The 25,961-nt window shown below is 44.1% G+C and overlaps 1 protein-coding gene across 4 annotated transcripts in view; it reads left to right on the top strand.

Moving 5' to 3' along the window:
• The first annotated feature begins 1,790 nt into the window (after positions 1–1,790).
• Positions 1,791–25,961, top strand: part of LOC115111146 (protein RUFY3) — a 105,230-nt gene continuing 81,059 nt past the window's right edge. Inside the window, exons 1-2 of one of the 4 annotated variants that reach the window (XM_065011310.1) lie at positions 1,791–2,328; positions 24,396–24,569. In XM_065011310.1, coding sequence (XP_064867382.1) covers positions 2,055–2,328; positions 24,396–24,569 — 448 coding nt within the window. In that variant the 5' untranslated portion in view covers positions 1,791–2,054. Of the gene's footprint in view, positions 2,329–16,872; positions 17,394–24,395; positions 24,570–25,961 lie in introns of those variants that run through there. The other 3 variants (XM_065011308.1, XM_065011306.1, XM_065011309.1) reach the window with 3 other exon arrangements.

Below are 25,961 nucleotides of genomic sequence, written 5' to 3'. Positions count from 1 at the left end.
TCCTTCCTGTGATGTGTTGAGTTGTACTGGGAGAACAGGTGGCTGAGGTCCTTCCTGTGATGTGTTGAGTGGTACTGGGAGAACAGGTGGCTGAGGTCCTTCCTGTGATGTGTTGAGTGGTACTGGGAGAACAGGTGGCTGAGGTCCTTCCTGTGATGTGTTGAGTGGTACTGGGAGAACAGGTGGCTGAGGTCCTTCCTGTGATGTGTTGAGTGGTACTGGGAGAACAGGTGGCTGAGGTCCTTCCTGTGATGTGTTGAGTGGTACTGGGAGAACAGGTGGCTGAGGTCCTTCCTGTGATGTGTTGAGTGGTACTGGGAGAACAGGTGGCTGAGGTCCTTCCTGTGATGTGTTGAGTGGTACTGGGAGAACAGGTGGCTGAGGTCCTTCCTGTGATGTGTTGAGTGGTACTGGGAGAACAGGTGGCTGAGGTCCTTCCTGTGAGTGATGTGTTGAGTGGTACTGGGAGAACAGGTGGCTGAGGTCCTTCCTGTGATGTGTTGAGTGGTACTGGGAGAACAGGTGGCTGAGGTCCTTCCTGTGATGTGTTGAGTGGTACTGGGAGAACAGCTGGCTGAGGTCCTTCCTGTGATGTGTTGAGTGGTACTGGGAGAACAGGTGGCTGAGGTCCTTCCTGTGATGTGTTGAGTGGTACTGGGAGAACAGGTGGCTGAGGTCCTTCCTGTGATGTGTTGAGTTGTACTGGGAGAACAGGTGGCTGAGGTCCTTCCTGTGATGTGTTGAGTGGTACTGGGAGAACAGGTGGCTGAGGTCCTTCCTGTGATGTGTTGAGTGGTACTGGGAGAACAGGTGGCTGAGGTCCTTCCTGTGATGTGTTGAGTGGTACTGGGAGAACAGGTGGCTGAGGTCCTTCATGTGATGTGTTGAGTGGTACTGGGAGAACAGGTGGCTGAGGTCCTTCATGTGATGTGTTGAGTGGTACTGGGAGAACAGGTGGCTGAGGTCCTTCCTGTGATGTGTTGAGTGGTACTGGGAGAACAGGTGGCTGAGGTCCTTCATGTGAGTGATGTGTTGAGTGTCCGTTTGTTGATTGTCTTCTGTTCGCCCCATAAGTCATGGAAGTGGTCGAATGGGTGACGAGTGTCAATTCGTTAGTAGGCGAATTCCACCCATGTCAACGTAATTTACCTAATGTGAATCTCATTTCATACAAGCACATTTGTTTCCACAACGGAGGAGGACGTGAGGAGTCGAGCAAAACTAATTGAGATTCTCCCCTATAGACGAGACCTTGGGACTCATGGCTGCATTTCCACAGGCAGCCCAATTCTGATGTTTTTTCTACTAATTGGTCTTTCGACCAATCACAGCAGCGCTTTTTTCAAAGCTGATCTGATTGTTTAAAAGAACAATTTGTGAAAAAAATATCAGATTTGGGCTGCCCATGTAATCTAATGGTGTAAAAGCAACCATGAAGGCCTATTGAGTGCTGCTTGTCAGCAGAGGGCGCTAAAATATCAAACTATGAAAAACAATCTCAGCTGCATCAAATGTTATTGGATTGAAAATTTTAAATGAATAACGCAAGTTTTTAATTGAATTATATAATATAAGTCATGTTATTACATAAATAAGTATCCTGTCTACTGTGTACTCTGATCGGCTCATATATGCAATTTATATGTATATATTCTCTGCATTATTACAGGCCTCCTTTAAAAAAAAATAGTTTTTAAAAATTTCATAAACACAAAAACCCTCGTAATAAAGTTGTGTTTTAATGCATTTCATTGGTGTAAAATGTTTCGGCAATGAGAAGGTTTCTTTACGACAGCTATGCGTCATGTTTTGTGTACGTCATAGCCTGCACTGCGATTCTTTGAAGTTCATTAGAAACGGGTTTTGTGGAGACTGGACTGCAGAATTATACAGAGAAACAGCAGGTTGCAGAAAAATAAATGATCTATTAAATCTTTCGTGTAAGAAAGAAGTGAACGAACGAAGTGTATATCCGTCATGCGCTAGTAGTTTGATACAATATTGCTTTTGCACTGCTTTATTTTGAAAACGAGTCATATGAGTTTGAAGTGAAGATGGCCGATGGGAGGCTGATATCATCGTACCCTTTTCAGGATCCACAACTTTCACAAAGTTTGGACGCCACGGGGGACTCTGACAGAGTACATATTCAAGCTAAAAACGGACATGTTGCTGGCACCCCGGATGAGTCTTTCTCTCCGACGTCGGTCATTTATTTTAAAGAGGCGCTCAGTTCGGCCAACATCCGATTTGCAAAGACTGGACTGTCATCTCCCACTCCTGTTCAATATGAGTTCAATATCGAAAGAATGTCCAACAAAACGAAAAGTGAGTTTCAATAAATGTAATAATTTGGGTCTATAGGTGGCTAGGTTACCCCCTAGAGTCTATAGGTGGCTAGGTTACCCCCTAGAGTCTGTAGGTGGCTAGGTTACACCCTAGAGTCTATAGGTGGCTAGGTTACCCCCTAGAGTCTGTAGGTGGCTAGGTTACACCCTAGAGTCTATAGGTGGCTAGGTTACCCCATAGAGTCTATAGGTGGCTAGGTTACCCCCTAGAGTCTGTAGGTGGCTAGGTTACACCCTAGAGTCTATAGGTGGCTAGGTTACCCCATAGAGTCTATAGGTGGCTAGGTTACCCCCTAGAGTCTGTAGGTGGCTAGGTTACCCCCTAGAGTCTATAGGTGGCTAGGTTACCTCCTAGAGTCTATAGGTGGCTAGGTTACCCCCTAGAGTCTGTAGGTGGCTAGGTTACCTCCTAGAGTCTATAGGTGGCTAGGTTACCCCCTAGAGTCTATAGGTGGCTAGGTTACCCCCTAGAGTCTATAGGTGGCTAGGTTACCCCCTAGAGTCTGTAGGTGGCTAGGTTACCCCCTAGAGTCTGTAGGTGGCTAGGTTACCCCCTAGAGTCTATAGGTGGCTAGGTTACCCCCTAGAGTCTATAGGTGGCTAGGTTACCCCTTAGAGTCTATAGGTGGCTAGGTTACCTCCTAGAGGCTATAGGTGGCTAGGTTACCTCCTAGAGGCTATAGGTGGCTAGGTTACCTCCTAGAGGCTATAGGTGGCTAGGTTACCTCCTAGAGGCTATAGGTGGCTAGGTTACCTCCTAGAGGCTATAGGTGGCTAGGTTACCTCCTAGAGGCTATAGGTGGCTAGGTTACCTCCTAGAGGCTATAGGTGGCTAGGTTACCTCCTAGAGGCTATAGGTGGCTAGGTTACCTCCTAGAGGCTATAGGTGGCTAGGTTACCTCCTAGAGCAGTGGTTCTTAACCTTGTTGGAGGTACTGAACCCCAGCAGTTACATATGCACATTCACCGAACCCTTCTTAATTGGAATAATAAAATATGATTTTTTCAAATTCAAAACATAGGTATATATTTTACTGGTGCACAAAATGAACAGTGCATCAACATCACTGTGTACAAAGAACAAAATCATCAAAACATGATTTTCATACAAAAACAAAAACATAATAATGAATATTTACTGCAAATCGGTGTGACTTCTGCTGTTGCCTTTCAGAGACCAGTTCAGAAATGCGCGGCTTCACCTTGGCAAGTGCCACTCTCATGTCATTTTCGCAACAAAGTCTGTTCCTTTTCTTCGTTTTTATTTCCAGCATCCTCGAAAAGGATTGCTCGCAAAGATATGTTGTTACAAAAGGTATGAAAATCTGCAGAGCTTTCTTAGCAATAACAGGGTACGCTACCATTTGTTGACACCAAAACGTTGAAAGCGTTGTTGTTCTGAAGAGTTGCTGTTGAACCTGGCTCTGCTGAATTTCAATGATTTCATCGAGGTATTCATCATTGACATCTGTTGTCTCAACACTAAACGTGAACGGCTGTCTCACCCATGCTGGATATGACTCTCTTGTAGGGAAGTATCCGTCGAGAGACTTTGCAAGCACATCTAAGTGCGTGGCAATTGCTTGCTTCAGTTCCGCGGGTACAGAAATGTCTCCGATTCCAGATACATCTTTGATCTTACTTACACAGTCGTCCAGCAGGGGAAAGTTTGTGAAGTTCTCATTCTCTGTTCGTCGTTTCCATAATGGTAGCTTTTTTTGAAAAGCCTTCAGGTTTTCCTCCGCTTCGATGATGTTGACTCCACCGCCCTGCGTCTTTATTTTAAAGCCTTCAGGTTTTCCTCCGCTTCGATGATGTTGACTCCACCGCCCTGCATCTTTATTTTAAAGCCTTCAGGTTTTCCTCCGCTTCGATGATGTTGACTCCACCGCCCTGCATCTTTTTTTGAAAAGCCTTCAGGTTTTCCTCCTCTTCGATGATGTTGACTCCACCGCCCTGCATCTTTTGATTGAGATGATTGAGAGCTGTGAAGATATCAGCCATGTACGCTAAAATGAGAATGAACTCAGAATTTTTGTAGCAATCTGCATGACAATGTTGTTGCTCTTGCAAAAACAGGGCTAATTCCACACGCATGGCAAAAACACGATTCAGCACCTGTCCCCGGGATAAACACCGAACGTTAGAATGGTACAGAAGTACCTCGAATTCAGAGCCCATTTCTTTACACAGCTCACTGAAGATGTGGTGCCTCAGAGCACTAGTTCGCACATAGTTCACGCATTGCCCTAACAATTTTTAATACTTCTGCCAGTTTTGGAGGCAAGGTTTTTCTTCCCAACGCATGCCTGTTCAGAATACAATGCGTGACAATGATGTGTGGTGCATCGGCTTTCACTAGCGCACCAAAATCAGACTTTCTTCCCAGCATGACTGTTGCTCCGTCCGAACAAACTGCAGAAACCATGTCCCACAAAAGATTGTTGTCTTTGAAGAAGTCATCCACAAGTTTCTTCACATCGGCTGCCTTAGTTGTTGTTGTAAGAGGCTTACAAAATAAACAATCTTCCTTTATCACGTCGTCTTTCACATAGCGCACGAATACAGCAAACTGGCTTAGATTGGAAACGTCTGTGGTCTCCTCGAGTTGAAGGCTGAATTCTGCCGGGCTTGAAATCAGATCTGCAACTACTTGAGCCAAGATGTCTTTGCTCATGTCCTCTATTCTGTCGCTGATGGTGTCATTTGAAAGATGAATTTGGGATAACTTAACTTCAGCCTCTTTTCCCAGCATGATATTCGCCATCTTCAACACAGCTGGTTTTATGAGTGTTTCACCAATGGTGTGTGGTTTGCCCTGCTTTGCGATCAGGTAAGCAACTTCGTACGATGCTGTGAGGATCGGTTTGTTGATGGGTACAAAGCCGAGAACAGGCAGAGTAGCCTTTTCATCGAATCTGGCTCTCTTCACCTTGAATTCAGCGAGCGTTGTGTTCTTGTATTTCCATCTCCATGCAGCTTAAGGAAGTGTTCTCTTAGTTTTGCCGGTGCTAGACTAGAATTGCTCAACTTGGCATTGCAAATCACGCAGTTAGGACGCTGACTCCCATCACGTTCCGTTATATATGTGAATCCATATTGTACATATTCGTCCGACCACTTTCTTTTTTGCTCGACATAGTAAGTATGAAGGGATTAAAATATTAAGAAAGAAATCACAAGACGTACCATCACGACAGTCACAAGTCGACTACTGAGCGCACCAAATTCCCTGCAGCACAGATGGGCCAAGCGATGTAGCAGCCAATGATGGCCAAGCGGGGCGTGTCATCACGAATCATATGAGTCGGATGTGTGTCTTGACCTCCGCCGAACCCCTGAGACTGACTCACCGAACCCAGGTTAAGAACCACTGTCCTAGAGGCTATAGGTGGCTAGGTTACGTCCTAGAGTCAGATGAACACCTCTGGTCAGCTAATTCTGTGTCACCATGTCAGTAGTTGGTGTTGTGATGTAGCTGGTTAGCTAGGTAGTCATGTTAGCTAGCTTGTTGTCTATGCTGGTTGTTTACATACCTGATGTGTATAATGTAAGGGAACAATACATGTTGTGGATAATATTTACAGAGTAGGTGAGGTCCATTCCTGAATGGCTGATCAGATTACATTGCAGCTTCAAAGTCGTTTTTGAGATCAAAGCGGGCCACGTTTGCAAATGTTTTGCAAATAATTGCTGGTGAGTTATTGCCCAGGTATAGCACCTTTTTGGTAATTAATGAGAACCCCTCAAGTCATGGTGTGTGCATCACAGGCGGGTGTGTCAGTGGGCCGTTGCCAGAGAAGAGAGAGACATGTGCAGCAGGTAAACTGATATACAACAGACTAACTCGATAATCAGCCAAACTACAATGTTTTGAATGGTTCTCGCTATTTAACCATTAGCATGCATTAATGTCATTGTTTAGTCCTATGTCCTAAAAAAATATTCTAACATGCTGACAAAGATGCGCCATCACACGCGTGTTGATTTTGTCCATCCACACCAGACACGATCAGGACATGGAGGTTGAAATATCAAAACCAACTTTGAACCAACTATATTAATTTGGGGACAGGTCGAAAACATTTAACATTCATGTAAATTTAGCTGGCTAGTATGCTGTTGCTAGCTAATTTGTCCTGGGATAAAAACATTGGGTTGTTATTTTACCTGAAATGCACAAGGTCCTCTACTCTGACAATTAATCCACAGATAAAAGTATTTTCTTCTTCTAGTAATCTCTCCTCCTTTAGGCGTCTTCGTCTTTGGACTTTAAATGGCGGTTGACAACCAACTTTAAGGTGCATCACCGACTGGACTGGAGTGTGGCCCTCAGTTCATCTTTCAATCACCCATATGGGTATATTCTCCTTAAAACCAGTGAGATGGAAGAGGCGGGACTTGCAGCGCATCATGCGTCTCAAATGATGTATTTTAGCACCTGGCCACGCAGGCGCTCTTGAGCAGTTTGGATGAAATTATTGAATAACATGTATACTCAGCAACAACAAAAAAGGTCCTTTCACTGTCAACTGTGTTTATTTTCAGCAAACTTAACGTGTAAATATTTGTATGAACATGACAAGATTCAACAACTGAGACATAAACTGAACAAGTTCCACAGACATGTGACTAACAGAAATGGAATAATGTGTCCCTGAATAAAGGAGGGGTCAAAAGTAACAGTCAGCATCTGGTGTGGCCACCAGCTGCATTAAGTGCTGCAGTGCATCTCCTCATCTTGGACTGCACCAGATCTGCCAGTTCTTGCTGTGAGATGTTACCCGCTCTTCCACCAAGGCACCTACAAGTTCACGGATATTTCTGGGGGGAATGGCCTTAGCCCTCACCCTCCGATCCAACAGGTCCCAGACGTGCTCAATGGGATTGAGATCCGGGCTCTTCGCTGGCCATGGCAGAACACTGACATTCCTGTCTTGCAGGAAATCTCGCACAGAACGAGCAGTATGGCTGGTGGCATTGTCATGCTGGAGGGTCATGTCAGGATGAGTCTGCAGGAAGGGTACCACATGAGGGAGGAGGATGTCTTCCCTGTAACGCACAGCGTTGTCAGGAAGGGTACCACATGAGGAAGGAGGATGTTTTCCCTGTAAAGCACAGCGTGGAGATTGCCTGCAATGACAACAAGCTCAGTCCGATGATGCTGTGATACACCGTCCCAGACCATGACGGACCCTCCACCTCCAAATCAATGTTTCTCCAGAGTACAGGCCTCGGTGTAACGCTCATTCCTTCGGCGATAAATGCGAATCCAACAAAACTGTGACTCGTCAGTGAAGAGCACTTTTTTCCAGTCCTGTCTGGTCCAGCGATGGTTTACATAGACAACGTTGTTGCCGGTGATGTAAGGCAGGTCCTCACCAGACAACAGGCCAACAAGCCCTCAGTCCAGCCCCTCTCAGCCTATTGAGGACCTGCCTTACAACAGGCCTACAAGCCCTCAGTCCAGCCTCTCTCAGCCTATTGAGGACCTGCCTTACAACAGGCCTACAAGCCCTCAGTCCAGCCTCTCTCAGCCTATTGAGGACCTGCCTTACAACAGGCCTACAAGCCCTCAGTCCAGCCGCTCTCAGCCTATTGAGGACCTGTCTTACAACAGGCCTACAAGCCCTCAGTCCAGCCCCTCTCAGCCTATTGAGGACCTGCCTTACAACAGGCCTACAAGCCCTCAGTCCAGCCCCTCTCAGCCTATTGAGGACCTGCCTTACAGCAGGCCTACAAGCCCTCAGTCCAGCCCCTCTCAGCCTATTGAGGACCTGCCTTACAACAGCCCTACAAGCCCTCAGTCCAGCCCCTCTCAGCCTATTGAGGACCTGCCTTACAACAGCCCTACAAGCCCTCAGTCCAGCCCCTCTCAGCCTATTGCGGACAGTCTGAGCACTGATGGAGGGATTGTGCGTTCCTGGCGTATCTCGGGCATTTGTTGTTGCCATCCTGTACCTGTCCCGCAGGTGTGATGTTCGGATGTACCGATCCTGTGCAGGTGTTGTTACACGTGGTCTGCCACTGCGAGGACGATCAGCTGTCCATCCTGTCTCCCTGTAGCGCTGTCTTAGGCGTCTCACAGTACGGACATTGCAATTTATTGCCCTGGCCACATCTGCAGTCCTCATGCCTCCTTGCAGCATGCCTAAGGCACGTTCACGCAGATGAACAGGGACCCTTGGCATCTTTCTTTTGGTGTGAGTCAGTAGAAAGGCCTCTTTAGTGTCCTAAGTTTTCATAACTGTGACCTTAATTTCCTACCGTCTGTAAGCTGTCAGCATCTTAACGACCATTCCACAGGTGCATGTTCATTAATTGTTTATGGTTGAACAATTATGGGAAACAGTGTTTAAACCCTTTACAATGAAGATCTGTGAAGTTTTATGGATTTTTACGAATTATCTTTGAAAAGAGACTTGTTTTTTTTGCGTTGAGTTTGTGTACATTTATTTAGCAAAGTTAGCACTCGTAACACAAGTGGTGTGGTAGCCTAAATGACAAATAACTCCTACGCTGTCAAGATCTCCCCTGAACTCTGAATATTTTAACCTTACAAATAGTTGAATATCTTAGTTCGCTAACTCGCCCATCTTAACCATTTGATCCCTGGTTCATTGAATGAGGGAATAGTTTAGGGCTGACCCCATTTAGTCGACTTGTCGATTGTTTCGTCAATAGGCTGTTGGTCGACTTGAGTATTACTTACTTGAGTAAGAAAATCTATGGCACATGTCTTGATTGACACTTGTCTCAGTGGACTGATCCATTGCGGAGGCCCGTCTCAGTGGACTGATCCATTGCGGAGGCCCGTCTCAGTGGACTGATCCATTGCGGAGGCCCGTCTCAGTGGACTGATCCATTGCGGAGGCCCGTCTCAGTGGACTGATCCATTGCGGAGGCCCGTCTCAGTGGACTGATCCATTGCGGAGGCCCGTCTCTGTGGACTGATCCATTGCGGAGGCCCGTCTCTGTGGACTGATCCATTGCGGAGGCCCGTCTCAGTGGACTGATCCATTGCGGAGGCCCGTCTATGGACTGATCCATTGCGGAGGCCCGTCTCAGTGGACTGATCCATTTCCCATTGCAGAGGCCACGGGAATTGCACACCAGTAGTACAGTTAATTCCCATTATTTCTAATCTACTTTTGTTACTGTAAAATCTGTTAAATGCATTCAATATTTTATTATTAGTCCTACAGTTCTGATGATTGGAGTATGAATAGAAGTAGGCCTAGTCTACCTGGCCTGTGTGCAAATGTAGGCTTCTAAATGTGCCCATTTGGGGATCTGAAGGTATGTCTGATTTGGCTTAACGCACCACCACTAATGAGTTGTGGAGCTTCCCAAAGTAATTTTTTCTTCACCTCACACAGCAACTAAACAAAGTCTGTTTTTACATCCATTGAGAATTTATTTACCTTTATTTAATGACCGTAAAAATAGTCCTTTTTACTTTTATTTAATGCCCCGTAGTTTCAATAGAATGGTAAGAGGCGGGAATAATATATTGAATGCAGTAACAGAAATTACAGGAACCAAACATTGTAGACGAGAAATGATAGGAATTGAATGTAAATATACTACAGGTGATGAATGTGGGGAATTGATAGACATCAGACAACCACTCGCCCACACAGCGCCATACACTCTGTCTGCCATCTACCCGGTGCAGTTGAACCCGGCTTTCATCCGTAAAGAGCACACTTCTCCAGAGTGCCGGTGAGCATTTGCCCCCTGAAGTTGGTACGTCGCCAAACTGCAGTCAGGTCAAGACCCTGACGACGAGCACGCAGATGAGCTTCCCCGAGACTGCAGAAATGATTTGGTTGTGCAAACCCACATTTTCGTCAGCTGTCTGGGTGGCTGGTCTCAGACCTTCCCGCAGGTGAAGAAGCTGGATGTGGAGGTCCTGGGCTGGCGTGGTTACACGTGTTCTGTGGTTGAAGCTTTTGGATGTTCTGCCAAATTCTTTAAATGACGTTGGAGGTGGCTTATGGTAGAGCAATTAACATTTAAATTCTCTGGCAAATGTTCCTGCAGTCAGCCAATTGCACGCTCCCGCAACTTGAGACATCTGTGGCATTGTGTTGTGACAAAACTGCACATTTTACCGCCCTTTTATTGTCCCCAGCACAAGGTGCACCTGTGTAATGATCATGCTGTTTAATCAGCTTCTTGAAATGTCACACCTGTCAGGTAGATGGATTATGAAGGAGAAATGCTCACTAACAGGGATGTTAACAAATTTCTCCAAAAAATTGAAAAGCATGGTAGCATTTCTGGGATATTTTATTTTAGAAATTATAGGCAATTAGCAAGGCACCCCCAATAAAGGAGTGGTTCTGCAGGTGGTGACCACAGACCACTTCTCAGTTCCAATGCTTCCTGGCTGATGTTTTGGTCACTTTTGAATGCTGGCGGTGCTTTCACTCTAGTGGTAGCATGAGACGGAGTCTACAACCCACACAAGTGGCTCAGGTAGTGCAGCTCATCCAGGATGGCACATCAATGCAAAACAATGACCTCCAGCTACAAATGTGCATGTGTCTGCTCAAACGGTCAGAAACAGACTCCATGAGGGACGGCAAGCCAGACAAAATTAAAAGGGCCTATTTATATAACGAATATGAATTCGGTGGGCAGAAATTATTAAATATTAAAGCATTAGACCTCTCACTAAAGGCATCAGTCCTGCAAAAGTTATATTTAAATCCAAACTGGTTCTCTAGTAAATTGGTAGGAATGTCTCATCCTATATTCAGGAAGGGCCTTTTCCCCTTTATTCAGATTACAATAATTTTCGTTGTTTGAAAAGGAAATCATCTCCAAAATATCATTATTTTTTAAACAAGCCTTGTAAAGTTAGTTGCAATTTCAGTTTAATCCACCTGAAAAGACAGAACAAACAAATAACAAATATTGTGGTTAAATTCAAATATACTAATTCGTTTTAAAAAACTGTTTATTGAAGAAATGTTTAAAAAAGGTATACATTTAGTGAATGACATCATAAATAGGCCTGGTGGAGTTATGTCACACATGCAGCTAACACAGACATATGGAAATGTCTGCTCTTCCCAACATTACAACCAACCAATTGCAGCATTACCACAAAAATGGAAGAGGCAAGTAGAAGGGAGAAAGAGTTAGGAACTTGTATGTCGGCCCTGCATTAAAGAACATAAATGGTTAAAGAAAAGTGTGATAAATAATAACATGTACCAATTTCATTTAAGGACCAAAAAACTGACAGCTGTGTCATATAAATTGCAAAACAGTTGTGAAGAGATTTTCGATGTACCCATTCCATGGCACATGGTTTATGAATTGATACGCAAAACAGCGCCAGATTCAAAACTTCGACATTTCCATTTATATTACTATACAAAATTCTTGCAACCAATAGAATGTTAAATATATGGGGGATACAATCTTCCCAGCTCTGCAGATTCTGCTGTGAGGAGGCAGAGTCATTGGATCATTTATTTTGGTATTGTCCATATGGTTTTCCATACGTTTTTGGTCACAGGTCCAGGAATGGCTGAAGATTTGCAACATTTGCCTAGAACTAATGCTGCAGATAGCAATACTGGGTGATTTGAAAAGCCATAGTCAATCAATCAATAATATAATAATGATATTAGCAAAAATGTTTATTTTTCATTTACAATCTGTAGAAGCTATGAGAATAGGAAGGTTCAATTATTTTGTGAAGCATCACAGCACAGTTGAAAAACATAGGGCAAGTAGAAATCTGAAATGGATGATGTTGAGAGACAGATGGGAGGGGTTGAGTGGAGCTGAAGGGTGGGACTAATAACAAGAGAAACAATGTAGGGCATAAGGGATGTGTAGAATGTATATAGGTTCAGAAATGTTGTGAAATAGCACAGTTATAAATAGAAATCAAACTGGAAGGACATCAGACATAGAGGAAGGACTAAGAACAAACAAGAGAGACCTATTGTAAAGTAGACTGTGTCTGTAGAGTGTGTATAAGGATTGAAGGTAGAAGCAGAAGTGTTTATTAGTTTACTCCAATTGGGGGATCGGGGGAAGGGTTTACGGGAAATAATAATAAAGGTATATTCTTTAAAAAGTATGTATGTCTATATAGGTATGTGTATGTATATATGTGTATATATATGTCTATATAGGTATGTGTATGTATATATGGATATATATATTTACCCCAAAGAATATGGGGGATTGGAAATGATGCAGACAACTACATTGGAAGCAACATTCTTTCCTCAATATTAAGCAGATCCACCCTCAAAACAACAAAACATTATACGACTCCGTGCCATTCCTCAAGTTATAACGCGTTAGTTGCTTACTGCATGCTGGAAATCTGTGTGAAATGTTAACTCGTTATAGTTCGCTCACCAACGAACCACTATATCTGTGAACTCATGTTTTCCCTCTACAGTATGTGGTTAGTTTTCAGAATGAGAGAATTAGGTGAAAATGAGGCGTTGCTTGTTTAAAAACCTCTTAAGGATCTGCCCTTTTCCCCCTCCCCCAATTTCCTCCTAAAATGACCCAACTCTAACTGCCTGTAGCTCAGGACCTGAAGCAAGGATATGCATATTCTTGACACCATTTCAAAGGAAACATTTTGATGTTTGTGGAAATGTGAAATGAATGTAGGAGAATATAACACATTAGATCTGGTAAAAGATAATACAAAGAATAAACATGCTTTAAAAAAATAAAAAATCCACACCATCTTTGAAATGGAAGAGCGAGGCCATAATGTATTACTCCAGCCCATGTGCAATTTAGATTGTGGCCACTAGATGGCAGCAGTGCATGGGCAAAATTTTAGACTGATCCAATGAATTTCTGTTCAAAATGTTGTATCGACTGCCCAAATGTGCGTAATTGGTGTATTAATACATTTTCAAGTTCATAATTGTGCACTCCCCTCAAACAATAGCATGGTATTATTTCACTGTAATAGCTACTGTAAATTAGACAGTGCAGTTAGACTAACAACAATTTAAGCCTTCTGCCAATATCAGATATGTCTATGTCCTGGGAAATGTTCTTGTTACTTACAACCTCATGCTAATCACATTAGCCTACGTTAGCTCAACCTCATGCTAATCACATTAGCCTACGTTAGCTCAACCTCATGCTAATCACATTAGCCTACGTTAGCTCAACCTCATGCTAATCACATTAGCCTACGTTAGCTCAACCTCATGCTAATCACATTAGCCTACGTTAGCTCAATCTTCCCACGGGGGTCCCACTGATCTGGTAGAGGTTAAACGAGTGTAGCTGGAGCTGGGCCTGGCTTAAGCTGGATACCACTAGAGGTGAAAGGAACACCACACACTTTCTCTCTATCACTTTTTCAATACGTTGCCTGAAAGAGACCAATTATGCCAACGAAGGATCTCATGCTCTGCTGGCACATTGTAGAACAGATGTTCACAGGCAGAAAGTGTACAATGTAATAATGTGCAGTGAAGCCCACAGATATTGTTTTTGTTGTGTTGAACTTGATAGTAACACGTGAGTGAGTGCGTGGGATTATATTTATTTTTTTACTCGGTGAACATTTGCACACCTGTATCCTTGTGCACCTGATCAATGTCTACAGAGGCCACTATAATAGAGCAACAATAGATGTTTCATTCTATTTCTACTTTGCAATGTTTTTTTCCCCCAGTATATTTAGTGTGGTCACAAGCGTTCTATTATCAAGGCTAAAAGTAGTGTTAGTGTTTTCTTTCTCATTAGCTGTGAGGTCTGGGCAACAAATAACATTTGATTTAGCTTTCTTTACTTTTTTTAATTAGCTATTTTAGGGTCACATGAACCACTTTTTATTTTACACACAGAGAGACTGATCATGTAGATCATATTCTGTTGGTTAATTAGTTAAAAACCTGCGTTTATTTATTGCTTGTTTCAGTGCAACAACAAAAAAGTGTCACCTTTTTGGTCCCTCAGAAGTTGGTATCCCTGTATTATGTAAAATAAAGAACTGAATGGTGTGGCAGCACTGTGAGGTAACATAAAGAACTGAATGGTGTGGCAGCACTATGAGGTAACATAAAGAACTGAATGGTGTGGCAGCACTATGTGGTAACATAAAGAACTGAATGGTGTGGCAGCACTATGAGGTAACATAAAGAACTGAATGGTGTGGCAGCACTATGAGGTAACATAAAGAACTGAATGGTGTGGCAGCACTGTGAGGTAACATAAAGAACTGAATGGTGTGGCAGCACTATGAGGTAACATAAAGAACTGAATGGTGTGGCAGCACTATGAGGTAACATAAAGAACTGAATGGTGTGGCAGCACTATGAGGTAACATAAAGAACTGAATGGTGTGGCAGCACTATGAGGTAAAATAAAGAACTGAATGGTGTGGCAGCACTATGAGGTAACATAAAGAACTGAATGGTGTGGCAGCACTATGAGGTAAAATAAAGAACTGAATGGTGTGGCAGCACTATGAGGTAAAATAAAGAACTGAATGGTGTGGCAGCACTATGAGGTAACATAAAGAACTGAATGGTGTGGCAGCACTATGAGGTAACATAAAGAACTGAATGGTGTGGCAGCACTATGAGGTCAAATAAAGAACTGAATGGTGTGGCAGCACTATGAGGTAACATAAAGAACTGAATGGTGTGGCAGCACTATGAGGTAAAATAAAGAACTGAATGGTGTGGCAGCACTATGAGGTAACATAAAGAACTGAATGGTGTGGCAGCACTATGAGGTAACGTAAAGAACTGAATGGTGTGGCAGCACTATGAGGTCAAATAAAGAACTGAATGGTGTGGCAGCACTATGAGGTAACATAAAGAACTGAATGGTGTGGCAGCACTATGAGGTAACATAAAGAACTGAATGGTGTGGCAGCACTATGAGGTAACGTAAAGAACTGAATGGTGTGGCAGCACTGTGAGGTAACGTAAAGAACTGAATGGTGTGGCAGCACTATGAGGTAACATAAAGAACTGAATGGTGTGGCAGCACTGTGAGGTAACATAAAGAACTGAATGGTGTGGCAGCACTATGAGGTAACATAAAGAACTGAATGGTGTGGCAGCACTATGAGGTAACGTAAAGAACTGAATGGTGTGGCAGCACTATGAGGTAACGTAAAGAACTGAATGGTGTGGCAGCACTGTGAGGTAACATAAAGAACTGAATGGTGTGGCAGCACTGTGAGGTAACATAAAGAACTGAATGGTGTGGCAGCACTATGAGGTAACGTAAAGAACTGAATGGTGTGGCAGCACTATGAGGTAACGTAAAGAACTGAATGGTGTGGCAGCACTGTGAGGTAACATAAAGAACTGAATGGTGTGGCAGCACTATGAGGTAACATAAAGAACTGAATGGTGTGGCAGCACTATGAGGTAAAATAAAGAACTGAATGGTGTGGCAGCACTGTGAGGTAACATAAAGAACTGAATGGTGTGGCAGCACTATGAGGTAAAATAAAGAACTGAATGGTGTGGCAGCACTGTGAGGTAACGTAAAGAACTGAATGGTGTGGCAGCACTATGAGGTAACATAAAGAACTGAATGGTGTGGCAGCACTGTGAGGTAACATAAAGAACTGAATGGTGTGGCAGCACTATGAGGTAACATAAAGAACTGAATGGTGTGGCAGCACCATGAGGTAACGTAAAGAACTGAATGGTGTGGCAGCACTATGAGGTAACATAAAGAACTGAATGGTGTGGCAGCACTATGAGGTAACGTAAAGAACTGAATGGTGTGGCAGCACTATGAGGTAACATAAAGAACTGAATGGTGTGGCAGCACTATGAGGTAACATAAAGAACTGAATGGTGTGGCAGCACTATGAGGTAACGTAAAGAACTGAATGGTGTGGCAGCACTGTGAGGTAACATAAAGAACTGAATGGTGTGGCAGCACTATGAGGTAACATAAAGAACTGAATGGTGTGGCAGCACTATGAGGTAACATAAAGAACTGAATGGTGTGGCAGCACTATGAGGTAACATAAAGAACTGAATGGTGTGGCAGCACTATGAGGTAAAATAAAGACCTAGAAATGCTGTAAACGAGCATAATGCCTAGGCTTTTGCTCAGAAGACTAATTGTTTTGTGACTCGCAGATGATCTCTGTTCATTTTTATTATTATTATTATTATAGTATTATTACTCAGTTTCATCAGAGTGAAATGTAATTTTCCTGCAGTCTACAACACGCGCATTATTTATTTATTTAACTAGGTAAGTCATTGAGAACAACTTATTTTACTTAACAAATTACCAAGAGATACCAATGTTTCAATACTTGTCCTGAAAACATTAATGTTGTAGGCTGATTGAAACGATAGTTAATGTCCACTGCATTTTATACAGGAGAGTTGTAAGTGCCTGTTAAGTGGTGGTTCTCAGTTCAGTGTTTTGATTAATACTCCTTCCCAACCAGGAAATCTGGCTGATGCCAGAAAGAAAGATGAAGCTCTCCCTCCCTGCAATTTGTTTTTCTTTTTCGCATGCACCATCTGGTCATGTGATGCTGATCTGTCATCAGGCAGCCATCTTGGTTTCTATCATCGGAGCAGCGACTCACAGCCTACTCTATCTGAGCTAGCCGGGCGAGAGGAGAGGCAGAGCGTTGTTATCCCAGTACCCAGACCGCACCGCGCTGCAGAGACGCACAGAGGAGAGGGCAGGGACAGATGCACGGTGGCTTTTCTCCTTACTCATCTGTAAAGGGAGGAGAGCGTGAAGGACGAGGAATAACAAACCCAGCATCCATCCAGCCTTACTTTGCATTGCCTGTCTTTCTGGAGAGAGCTGCGTTGTTTCCATTTGTCTCTCAGCCCTCTATTCGCTGAGTCATCATGGCAGACCTGATGGCCCAGCCCGACGCCCCGACTCCCACCACCGACAAGATCACGCAGGCCGCCCGGGAGACCATCTACCTGTGTAACTTCCGCGTGTCGGTGGACGGAGAATGGCTCTGTCTCAGGGAGCTGAACGACATCTCCCTCACCCCAGACCCAGAGCCAGCCCACGAAGGTACAGACAGGGCTGAGGCTGACCTAGTCTAGGAGGATGGGGAGGGGGGTGGGTGGATGTTCAGGAAGATGTTGTGGTAATGAATTACATCATTGGTTCTCAGCGCTTGGTAACCCACTGATTTAACTCAATGATTACAAGAGTGTCTTGCAGGGAGGAGGGCTGGGATATAGACACTCAGGATATCCTCTCTCCATCCTGCCTCCGTACAGTAACAGACCTGTGTTTTCGATGCTGTCGTTTAGCTGTGGCGCTGCGCCACACGTTGAAGATGGTAGAACAGCCCACATTTTACTTTTCCTCTACAAACAAAAGGCGTAGTGACAAATTAGACAACCCCATGGAATAGTTGATCTATTAACTTTATACTGAATAAAAATATAAACGTAACATGGGCTGAATAAAATATCCCAGAAATGTACTATACTCACAAAAAGCTTATTTCTCTCAAATTTTGGGCACAAATGTGTTTACATCCCTGTTAGTGAGAATTTCTCCTTTGCAAAGATAATCCATCCACCTGACAGGTGTGGCATATCAAGAATCTGATTAAACAGCATAATCATTACATAGGTGCACCTTGAGCTGGGGGCAATAAAAGGCCACTCTGAAACCATGCGGTTTTGTCACACAACACAATTTCACAGATGTCTGAAGTTTTGAGGGAGTGTGCATTTGGTATGCGGACTGCAGGAATGTCCACCAGAGCTGTTTTATCTTTGTATATCATCTTTAACTAGGCAAGCCAGTTAAGAACAAATTCTTATTTACAATGATGGCCAAACCTGGTCAATTCTGCGCCGTCCTTTTTAGAGAATATGGCTGTATGGCCAACCGGCCTCACAACCGCAGACCATTTGCACAACTGAAGAATAGAAACCATAAACCAAGCTCGTCGTCTTGACCTGGCTGACGATGTTCAGCACCGTAACTGACTTCAGTGGGCAAATGCTCTGATGGCCACTGGCACACTGGATAGGTGTGCTGTTCACAGGTTAATCCCGGTTTAAACGGTTTGCGATGCTCTGGATCGACGTGTACTACAGTTCCAGTTCTCGCTGATATCCAGCAACTTCACCATTGGAGGAGGAGTGGGACACCATCCCACAGCCATTGGGACAACATTCCACAGACCACAATCAACTCTGAGAAGATGTCATGCTGCATGAGGCACATGGTGGTCACACCAGATACCGCTGATCTAAGCACCTAACTTTGTTTTAAGGTATCTGTGACCCACAGATGCATATCTGTATTCCCAGTCTTGTGAAATCCATAGATTAGAGCCTAATTTATTTAAATTCACTGATTTCCTTATGAATTTTAACTCCATAATGTCTTCAGAAATTGTTGCATTGATATGGTTTGTTCAGTGTAGCTTGCTTTTTTGTTCTAGGCGAGATAAATGTTCTTCTTGAGGTGCATTCAAGTTGAGTGCCACAAGCCGCACAACAGTAATTTAAAATAAACAGATGTAACCCTTCCACTTCCCCCTCTTCTTGTTCTTATACAGGTTTTCATACACTGCCGGGCGAACGTTTGGACACACCTACTCATTGAAGGGATTTTCTTTATTTTTTGCTATTTTCTACGTAGTTGATTTGTTCACTATTATTCTACTATGAAATTACACATGGAATCATGTAGTAACCAAAAAAGTGTTAAACAAATTATATTTTAAATCTATTTTATATTTGGGATTCTTCAAATAGCCACCCGTTGCCTTGACAGCTTCGCACACTGTTGGTGTTCTGTCAATGAGCTTCACCTGGAATGCTTTTCCAACAGTCTTGAAAGAGTTCCCACATATGCTGAGCACTTGTTGGCTGCTTTTCCTTCACTCTGCGGTCCATCTCATCCCAAACCATCTCAATTTGGATGAGGTCAGGGGATTGTGGAGGCCAGGTCATCTGATGCAGCACCTTCTTGGTCAAATAGCCCTTACACAGCCTGGAGGTGTGTTGGGTCATTGTCCTCTCAAAAAAACAAATGATAGTCCCACTAAGCCCAAACCAGATGGGATGGCGTATCGCTGTGGTAGCCAAGCTGGTTAAGTGTACCTTGAATTCTAAATAAATCGCTGACAGTGTCAACAGCAAAGCACCCCCACACCATCTCACCACCGCCTCCTCCATGCTTCACGGTGGGAACCACACACCATAACACCACCTCCTCCATGCTTCACGGTGGGAAATACCCACCATAACACCACCTCCTCCATGCTTCACCTGCGGAGATCATCCTTTTACCCACACCGCATCTCACAAAGACACTGCGGTTTGAATAAAAAATCTCCAAACTCCAGACCAAAGGACAGATTTCCACCGGTCTAATGTCCATTGCTTGTGTTTCTTGGCCCAAGCAAGTGTCTTCTGATTGGTGTCCTTTCAGTAGTGGTTTCTTTGCAGCAATTCAACCATAAAGGCCTGATTCACACACTCTCTTTCTGAGCCTTTGATTTTGAGATGTGTCTGTGAAGCTGGTAACTAATGAACTTATCCTCTGCAGCAGAGGTAACTCTGGGTCTTCCTTTCCTGTGGCGGTCCTCATGAGAGCCAGTTAACTCTAATGAACTTATCCTCTGCAGCAGAGGTAACTCTGGGTCTTCCTTTCCTGTGGTGGTCCTCATGAGAGCCAGTTTCATCATTGCGCTTGATGGTTTTTGCAACTGCACTTGAAGAAACTTTCAGTTCTTGAAATGTTCCGGATTTACTGATCTTCATGTCTTAAAGTAATGATGGACTGTTATTTCTCTTTGCTTATTTGAGCTGTTCTTGCCATAATATGGACTTGGTCTTTTACCAAATAGGGCTATCATCTGTATACACCCCTACCTTGTCACAGCATAACTGATTGGCTCAAATGCATCAAGAAGGGAAAGAAATTCGACAAATTAACTTTTAACAAGTCACACCTGTTAATTGAAATGCATTCCAGGTGACTACCTGATGAAGTTGGTTGACAGAATGCCAAGAGTGTGCAAAGCTTTTGTCAAGGGTGGCTACTTTGAATAATTAAAAATATATTTTGATTTGTTAACACTTTTTTTGGTTACTACATGATTCCATAGTTTTGATGTGTTCACTATTATTCTGCAATGTAGAAAATAGTAAAAATAAAGAAAAACCCTTGAATGAGTAGATGTTCTAGAACTGTTGACAAGTAGTGTACAGTATTCATTTTTCATACATGGTACTGTTTTGTACACAGCAATCACATAACAATAATACATTACTGAACATAGGCAGCCCATCCCACCTATCACAATAGACCACCCTCGTTTGGTTTCCATGATGTTTTACATTTTGGAACTGTTCTAATCCTATAGTATCCACAGATTGTGAGCTAAAGATGAAAACCTTTCCTACAAGTATTGTTATATTATTTATTGACTGACTATGGCTTTTCCAAATCTCCCAACACTGCTATTTGTAAGGTTCATTTTAAGTGAATGTTGTGAATTATTATTTATTTTTTTCAATTAAATTCTGCCCTTTTTCTCCCCAATTTTGTGATTACGATATTGTCTCATCGCTGCAACTCCCCGACGGGCTCGGGAGGCGACGGTCGAGTCATGTGTCCTTTAAAACATGACCCGCCAAACCGCACTGCTTAACACCTGCCCGCTAACCTGGAAGCCAGTGGCACCAATGTGTCTGAGGAAACACCATTCAACTGACGACCGAGGTTAACCTGCAGGAGCCCGGCCCGGCCCGCCACAAGGAGTCGCTAGAGCGCAATAAGCCCCCCTGGATCATTGTTATTCTAACTTCCTGCAACGCGACTCCATTTTGTTACTCCCAGCCTATAGACAGAAACTAAAACGGGAAGTGCCTGTGCTCAGGTCTGTTCAACGCTGGTCCGACCAATCAGATTACACGATTCAAGATTGCTTCGATCACGTGGACTGGGATATGTTCAGCATAGCGTCGGACAACAAAATTGATGAATACGCTGATTCGGTGAGTGAGTTTATTAGCAAGGGCATCGGTGATGTTGGACCCACAGTGTCTATTTAAACATTCCCCAGCCAGAAGCCGTGGATTGACGGCAGCATTCCCGCAAAACTGGAAGGGCGAACCACTGCTTTTAATCAGGGCAAGGTGACCGGAAACATGACCGAATACAAACAGTGGAGCTATTCCCTCCAAGGCAATCAAACAAGCTAAGCGTCAGTATAGAGCCAAATTAGAGTCGCAATTCAACGGCTCAGACACGAGAGGTATGTTGCAGGGTCTACAGTCAATCACGGACCACAACAGGAAAACCAGCCCTGTCACGGACCACGATGTCTTGCTCCCAGACAAACTAAACAACTTCTTTGCTCGCTTTGAGGACAATACAGTGCCACTGACATGGCCCGCTACCAAAACCTGCGGGCTCTCCTTCACTGCAGCCAACATGAGTAAAACATTTAAACGTGTTAACCCTTGCAAGGCTGCAGGCCCAGACGGCATCCCCAGCCCTGTCCTCAGAGCATGTGCAGACCAGCTGGCTGGTGTGTTTACGGACGTATTCAATCAATCCTTATCCCAGTCTGCTGTTCCCAAATGCTTCAAGAGGGCATTGTTCCTTTTCCCAAGAAAGCTAAGGTAACCTAGCTAAACGACTACCGCCCCGTAGCACTCACTTCCGTCATCTTGAAGTGCTTTGAGAGACTAGTCAAGGACCATATCACCTCCACCCTACCTGACACCCTAGACCAACTCCAATTTGCTTGCTGTCCTAATAGGTCCACAGATGATGCAATCACACTGCACACTGCCCTAACCCATCTGGACAAGAGGAATACCTATGTGAGAATGCTGTTCATCGACTACAGCTCAGAATTTAAGACCATAGTACCCTCCAAACTCGTCATCAAGCTCGAGACCCTGGGTCTCGACCCCGCCCTGTGCAACTGGGTACTGGACTTCCTGATGGGCCGCCCCCAGGTGGTGAGGGTAGGCAACAACATCTGGGGCCCCACAACACTGGGGTCCCACAAGGGTGCATTCTCAGCCCTCTCCTGTACTCCCTGTTCACCCACGTCTGCGTGGCCATGCACGCCTCCAACTCAATCATCAAGTGTGCAGACGACACTACAGTGGTAGGCTTGATTACCAACAATGACGAGACGACCTACAGGGAGGAGGTGAGGGCCCTCGGAGTGTGGTGTCAGGAAAATAACTCACACTCAATGTCAACAAAATAAAGGAGATGATCATGGACTTCAGGAAACAGCAGAGGGAGCACCCCCCTATCCACATTGACGGGACAGTAGTGGAGAAGGTGAATGTTTTTTAAGTTCCTCGGCGTACACATCACGGACAAACTGAATTGGTCCACCCACACAGACAGCGTGGTGAAGAAGGCGCAGCAGCGCCTCTTCAACCTCAGGAGGCTGAAGAAATTCAGTTTGTTACCAAAAACACTCACAAACTTTCACAGATGCACAATCGAGAGCATCCTGTCGGGCTGTATCACCGCCTGGTACGGCAACTGCTCTGCCCACATCACCAGGGGGGACAGAGGAAGAGGAGTAGAGAGGAGAGGAAAGGAAAGCAATCTCCGGCTGGTTAGTGGGAAATGCACTAGTCTCAATAAGAGGCTAATAGAGAGAGAGAAGAACAGTGATTGCCTAAATAACCAAAGAGTTTCCAACGGCAAATCTTTATTCTAGGATCAATACTACTGTATCACCGCCTGGTATGGCAATTGCTCTGCCCACAACCGTAAGGTTCTCCAGAGGGTCGTGAGGTCTGCACAACTCATCACCGGGGGCAAACTACCCGCCCTCCAGGACACCTACACCACCCGATGTCACAGGAAGGCCATAAAGATCATCAAGGACAACAACCACCTGAGCCACTGCCTGTTCACCCTGCTATCATCCAGAAGGCGAGGTCAGTACAGGTGCATCAAAGCTGGGAACGAGAGACTGAAAAACAGCTTCTATCTCAAGGCCATCAGGTTGTTAATCTGCCATCAATAACATTGAATGGCTGCTGCCAACATACTGACTCAACTCCAGCCACTTTAATAGTGGAAAAATTGATGTAATAAATGTATCACTAGCCACTTGAAACAATGCCACTTTATATAATGTTTACATACCCTACATTACTCATCTCATATGTATATACTGTACTCTATACCATCTACTGCATCTTGCCTATGCAAGAAGCAAAGTAAGTATTTTAACGGCATTTTCGCCAAATACATTTAAACTCAGTTTATCACAATTCCTGACATTTAATCATAGTAAAGATGTCTTAGGTCAGTTAGGATCAGCACTTTATTTTAAGAATGTGAAATGTCAGAATAATAGTAGAGAGAATTATTTATTTCAGCTTTTATTTCTTTCATCACATTCCCAGTGGGTCAGAAGTTTACATACACTCAATTAGTATTTGGTACCATTGCCTTTAAATTGTTGAACATGGGCCAAACGTTTGGGTAGCCTTCCACAAGCTTCCCACAATAAGTTGGTTGAATTTTGGCCCGTTCCTCCTGACAGAGCTGGTGTAACTGAGTCACATTTGTAGGCCGGTGGCTGTGATATTCTTTGCCAGTTTTGCAGTCAGATTAGTCAATGACTTTCTTTGATGTCTCACTATTATAAGACATGGATTCAAATAACAGTAGTGTGTCTTGCAGAAGAAAGAACCACCATGATTTCACTGGGATTTTCTTTAGTCATTTACCTGCAAAAATGCTTGATTTTGGTTCTCCAATGCTGACATTTGGCCTGGCAATATGCAATGATTTTGTCCAATTTGTCGCAGAAATGAGCTGACGGGTGAAAAGGTTTGTTGCTCTGTCTGTTGGAAGATATTCTTCCTCTCTCTATTCTCAGTTTTGATTGGCTGCTGCCTTTAACTAGTGTTGGTGACATGGTGACTATTGTACCAGGGTTTGTTTGTTGACATCTCTTCTTTCTCTCTCTTCCCACTCTCCTTTATCTTTTCTACTTGTCCCTCTATTTCCTCCTCTACTCTCTCCCTCTATCCCTCTGTCCAGATCCGAAGGACCCTATAGCCATCGAGCGGTTGAACCTGATGAACATGGCTAAGCTGAGCATCAAGGGTCTGATTGAGTCGGCCCTGAACCTGGGCAGGACCCTGGACTCTGACTACGCTCCGTTACAGCAGTTCTTCGTGGTCATGGAGCACTGCCTCAAACACGGACTCAAAAGTACAGAGACGTGGGCTACCTACCTATGTTATTGTTTGTTCTCGTCCCAGATCTGTTTGTGCGGTCTTGTTTCACCAAACGTGACATAGGAGTGACCATAGGAGTTGGTTGGCAGAACAGATCTGGGACATGTTTGTATAGATGTAGGCTTCTTTCTCTGGTGTAACAAGAATCCTCAGTCATATCTTTGATAATAATAATTTGAGAACCATGCTCCCAAATTTTTACCAACACATCTTACTCGTGGACTGTCTTACTCGTGGAAAATCTACTCTTGACCACTGCTACTGCCTTTTGGACACGGGGTATAAGGCCCGCTCTCGTCCTCCTTTTGGCAAATCCGACCATGACTCCATCTTGCTTCTCCCTGCCTTCAAAACAAAGACTCAAGAGGGAAGTGCTGGTGGTCAGGTCTATACAGCGTTCGTCCGACCAATCAGAATTCTGGCGTCATGACTGTTTTAATCACGTGGACTGAAATATGTTCCGGGTTGCCTCAGGAGATTAACATCAATGAATACGCCGACTCCGTCACCAGATTAAATTAAAATGGCGCCGGAAGAAATGGCAACAGTTTAGATTAGACGAGGTACGATCACAAATATCCTACCAACGGGACATCAACAACTGTAATATCCTATGTTTCACGGAATCATTGCTGAATGAGGACATGGATTTTCAGCTATAGGGATATACGCTGCACTGGCAAGACAGAACAGCACAGAGGAGGATATGGGGGGCGGTCTGTGCATGTTTGTAAACAACAGCTGGTGCACTAAATCTAAGGAAGTCTCTAGATTTTGCTCACCAGCAGTAGAGTATCTTATGATAAACTATAGACCACACTATTTGCCTAGAGAGTTCTCAGCTATACTTTTCGTAGCTGTTTATTTACCACCACAGAGAGAAGCTGGCACTAAGACCGCACTCAGTCAGCTGTATAAGGAAATAAGCAAACAGGAAACCACTCACCCAGAGGCGGCGCTCCTAGTGGCCGGAGACTTTAATATAACTTAAATCAGTCCTCCCAAATCTCTATCAACATGTTAAATGTGCAACCAGAGGGAAAAGCATTCTAGATCACCTGTACTCCACACACAGAGACGCGTACAAAGCTCTCCCTTGCCCCACATTTGGTAAATCCGACCACAACTATATCCTCCTGATTCCTGCTTACAAGCACAAATGAAAGCAGGAAGCACCAGTGACTCGGTCTATAAAAAAGTGGTCAGATGAAGCAGATGCTAAACTACAGGACTATTTTGCTAGCACAGACTGGAATATGTTCCGGGATTCTTCCGATGCCATTGAGGAGTACACCACATTAGTCACTGGCTTTATCAATAAGTGCATTGAGGACGTCGTCCCCACAGTGACTGTACGTATATACCC

The sequence above is a fragment of the Oncorhynchus nerka genome, linkage group LG27 (assembly GCF_034236695.1).
Source record: "Oncorhynchus nerka isolate Pitt River linkage group LG27, Oner_Uvic_2.0, whole genome shotgun sequence".
In the NCBI taxonomy this organism is placed as follows: domain Eukaryota; kingdom Metazoa; phylum Chordata; class Actinopteri; order Salmoniformes; family Salmonidae; genus Oncorhynchus; species Oncorhynchus nerka.
This window is presented reverse-complemented; position numbering and strand designations above follow the sequence as displayed.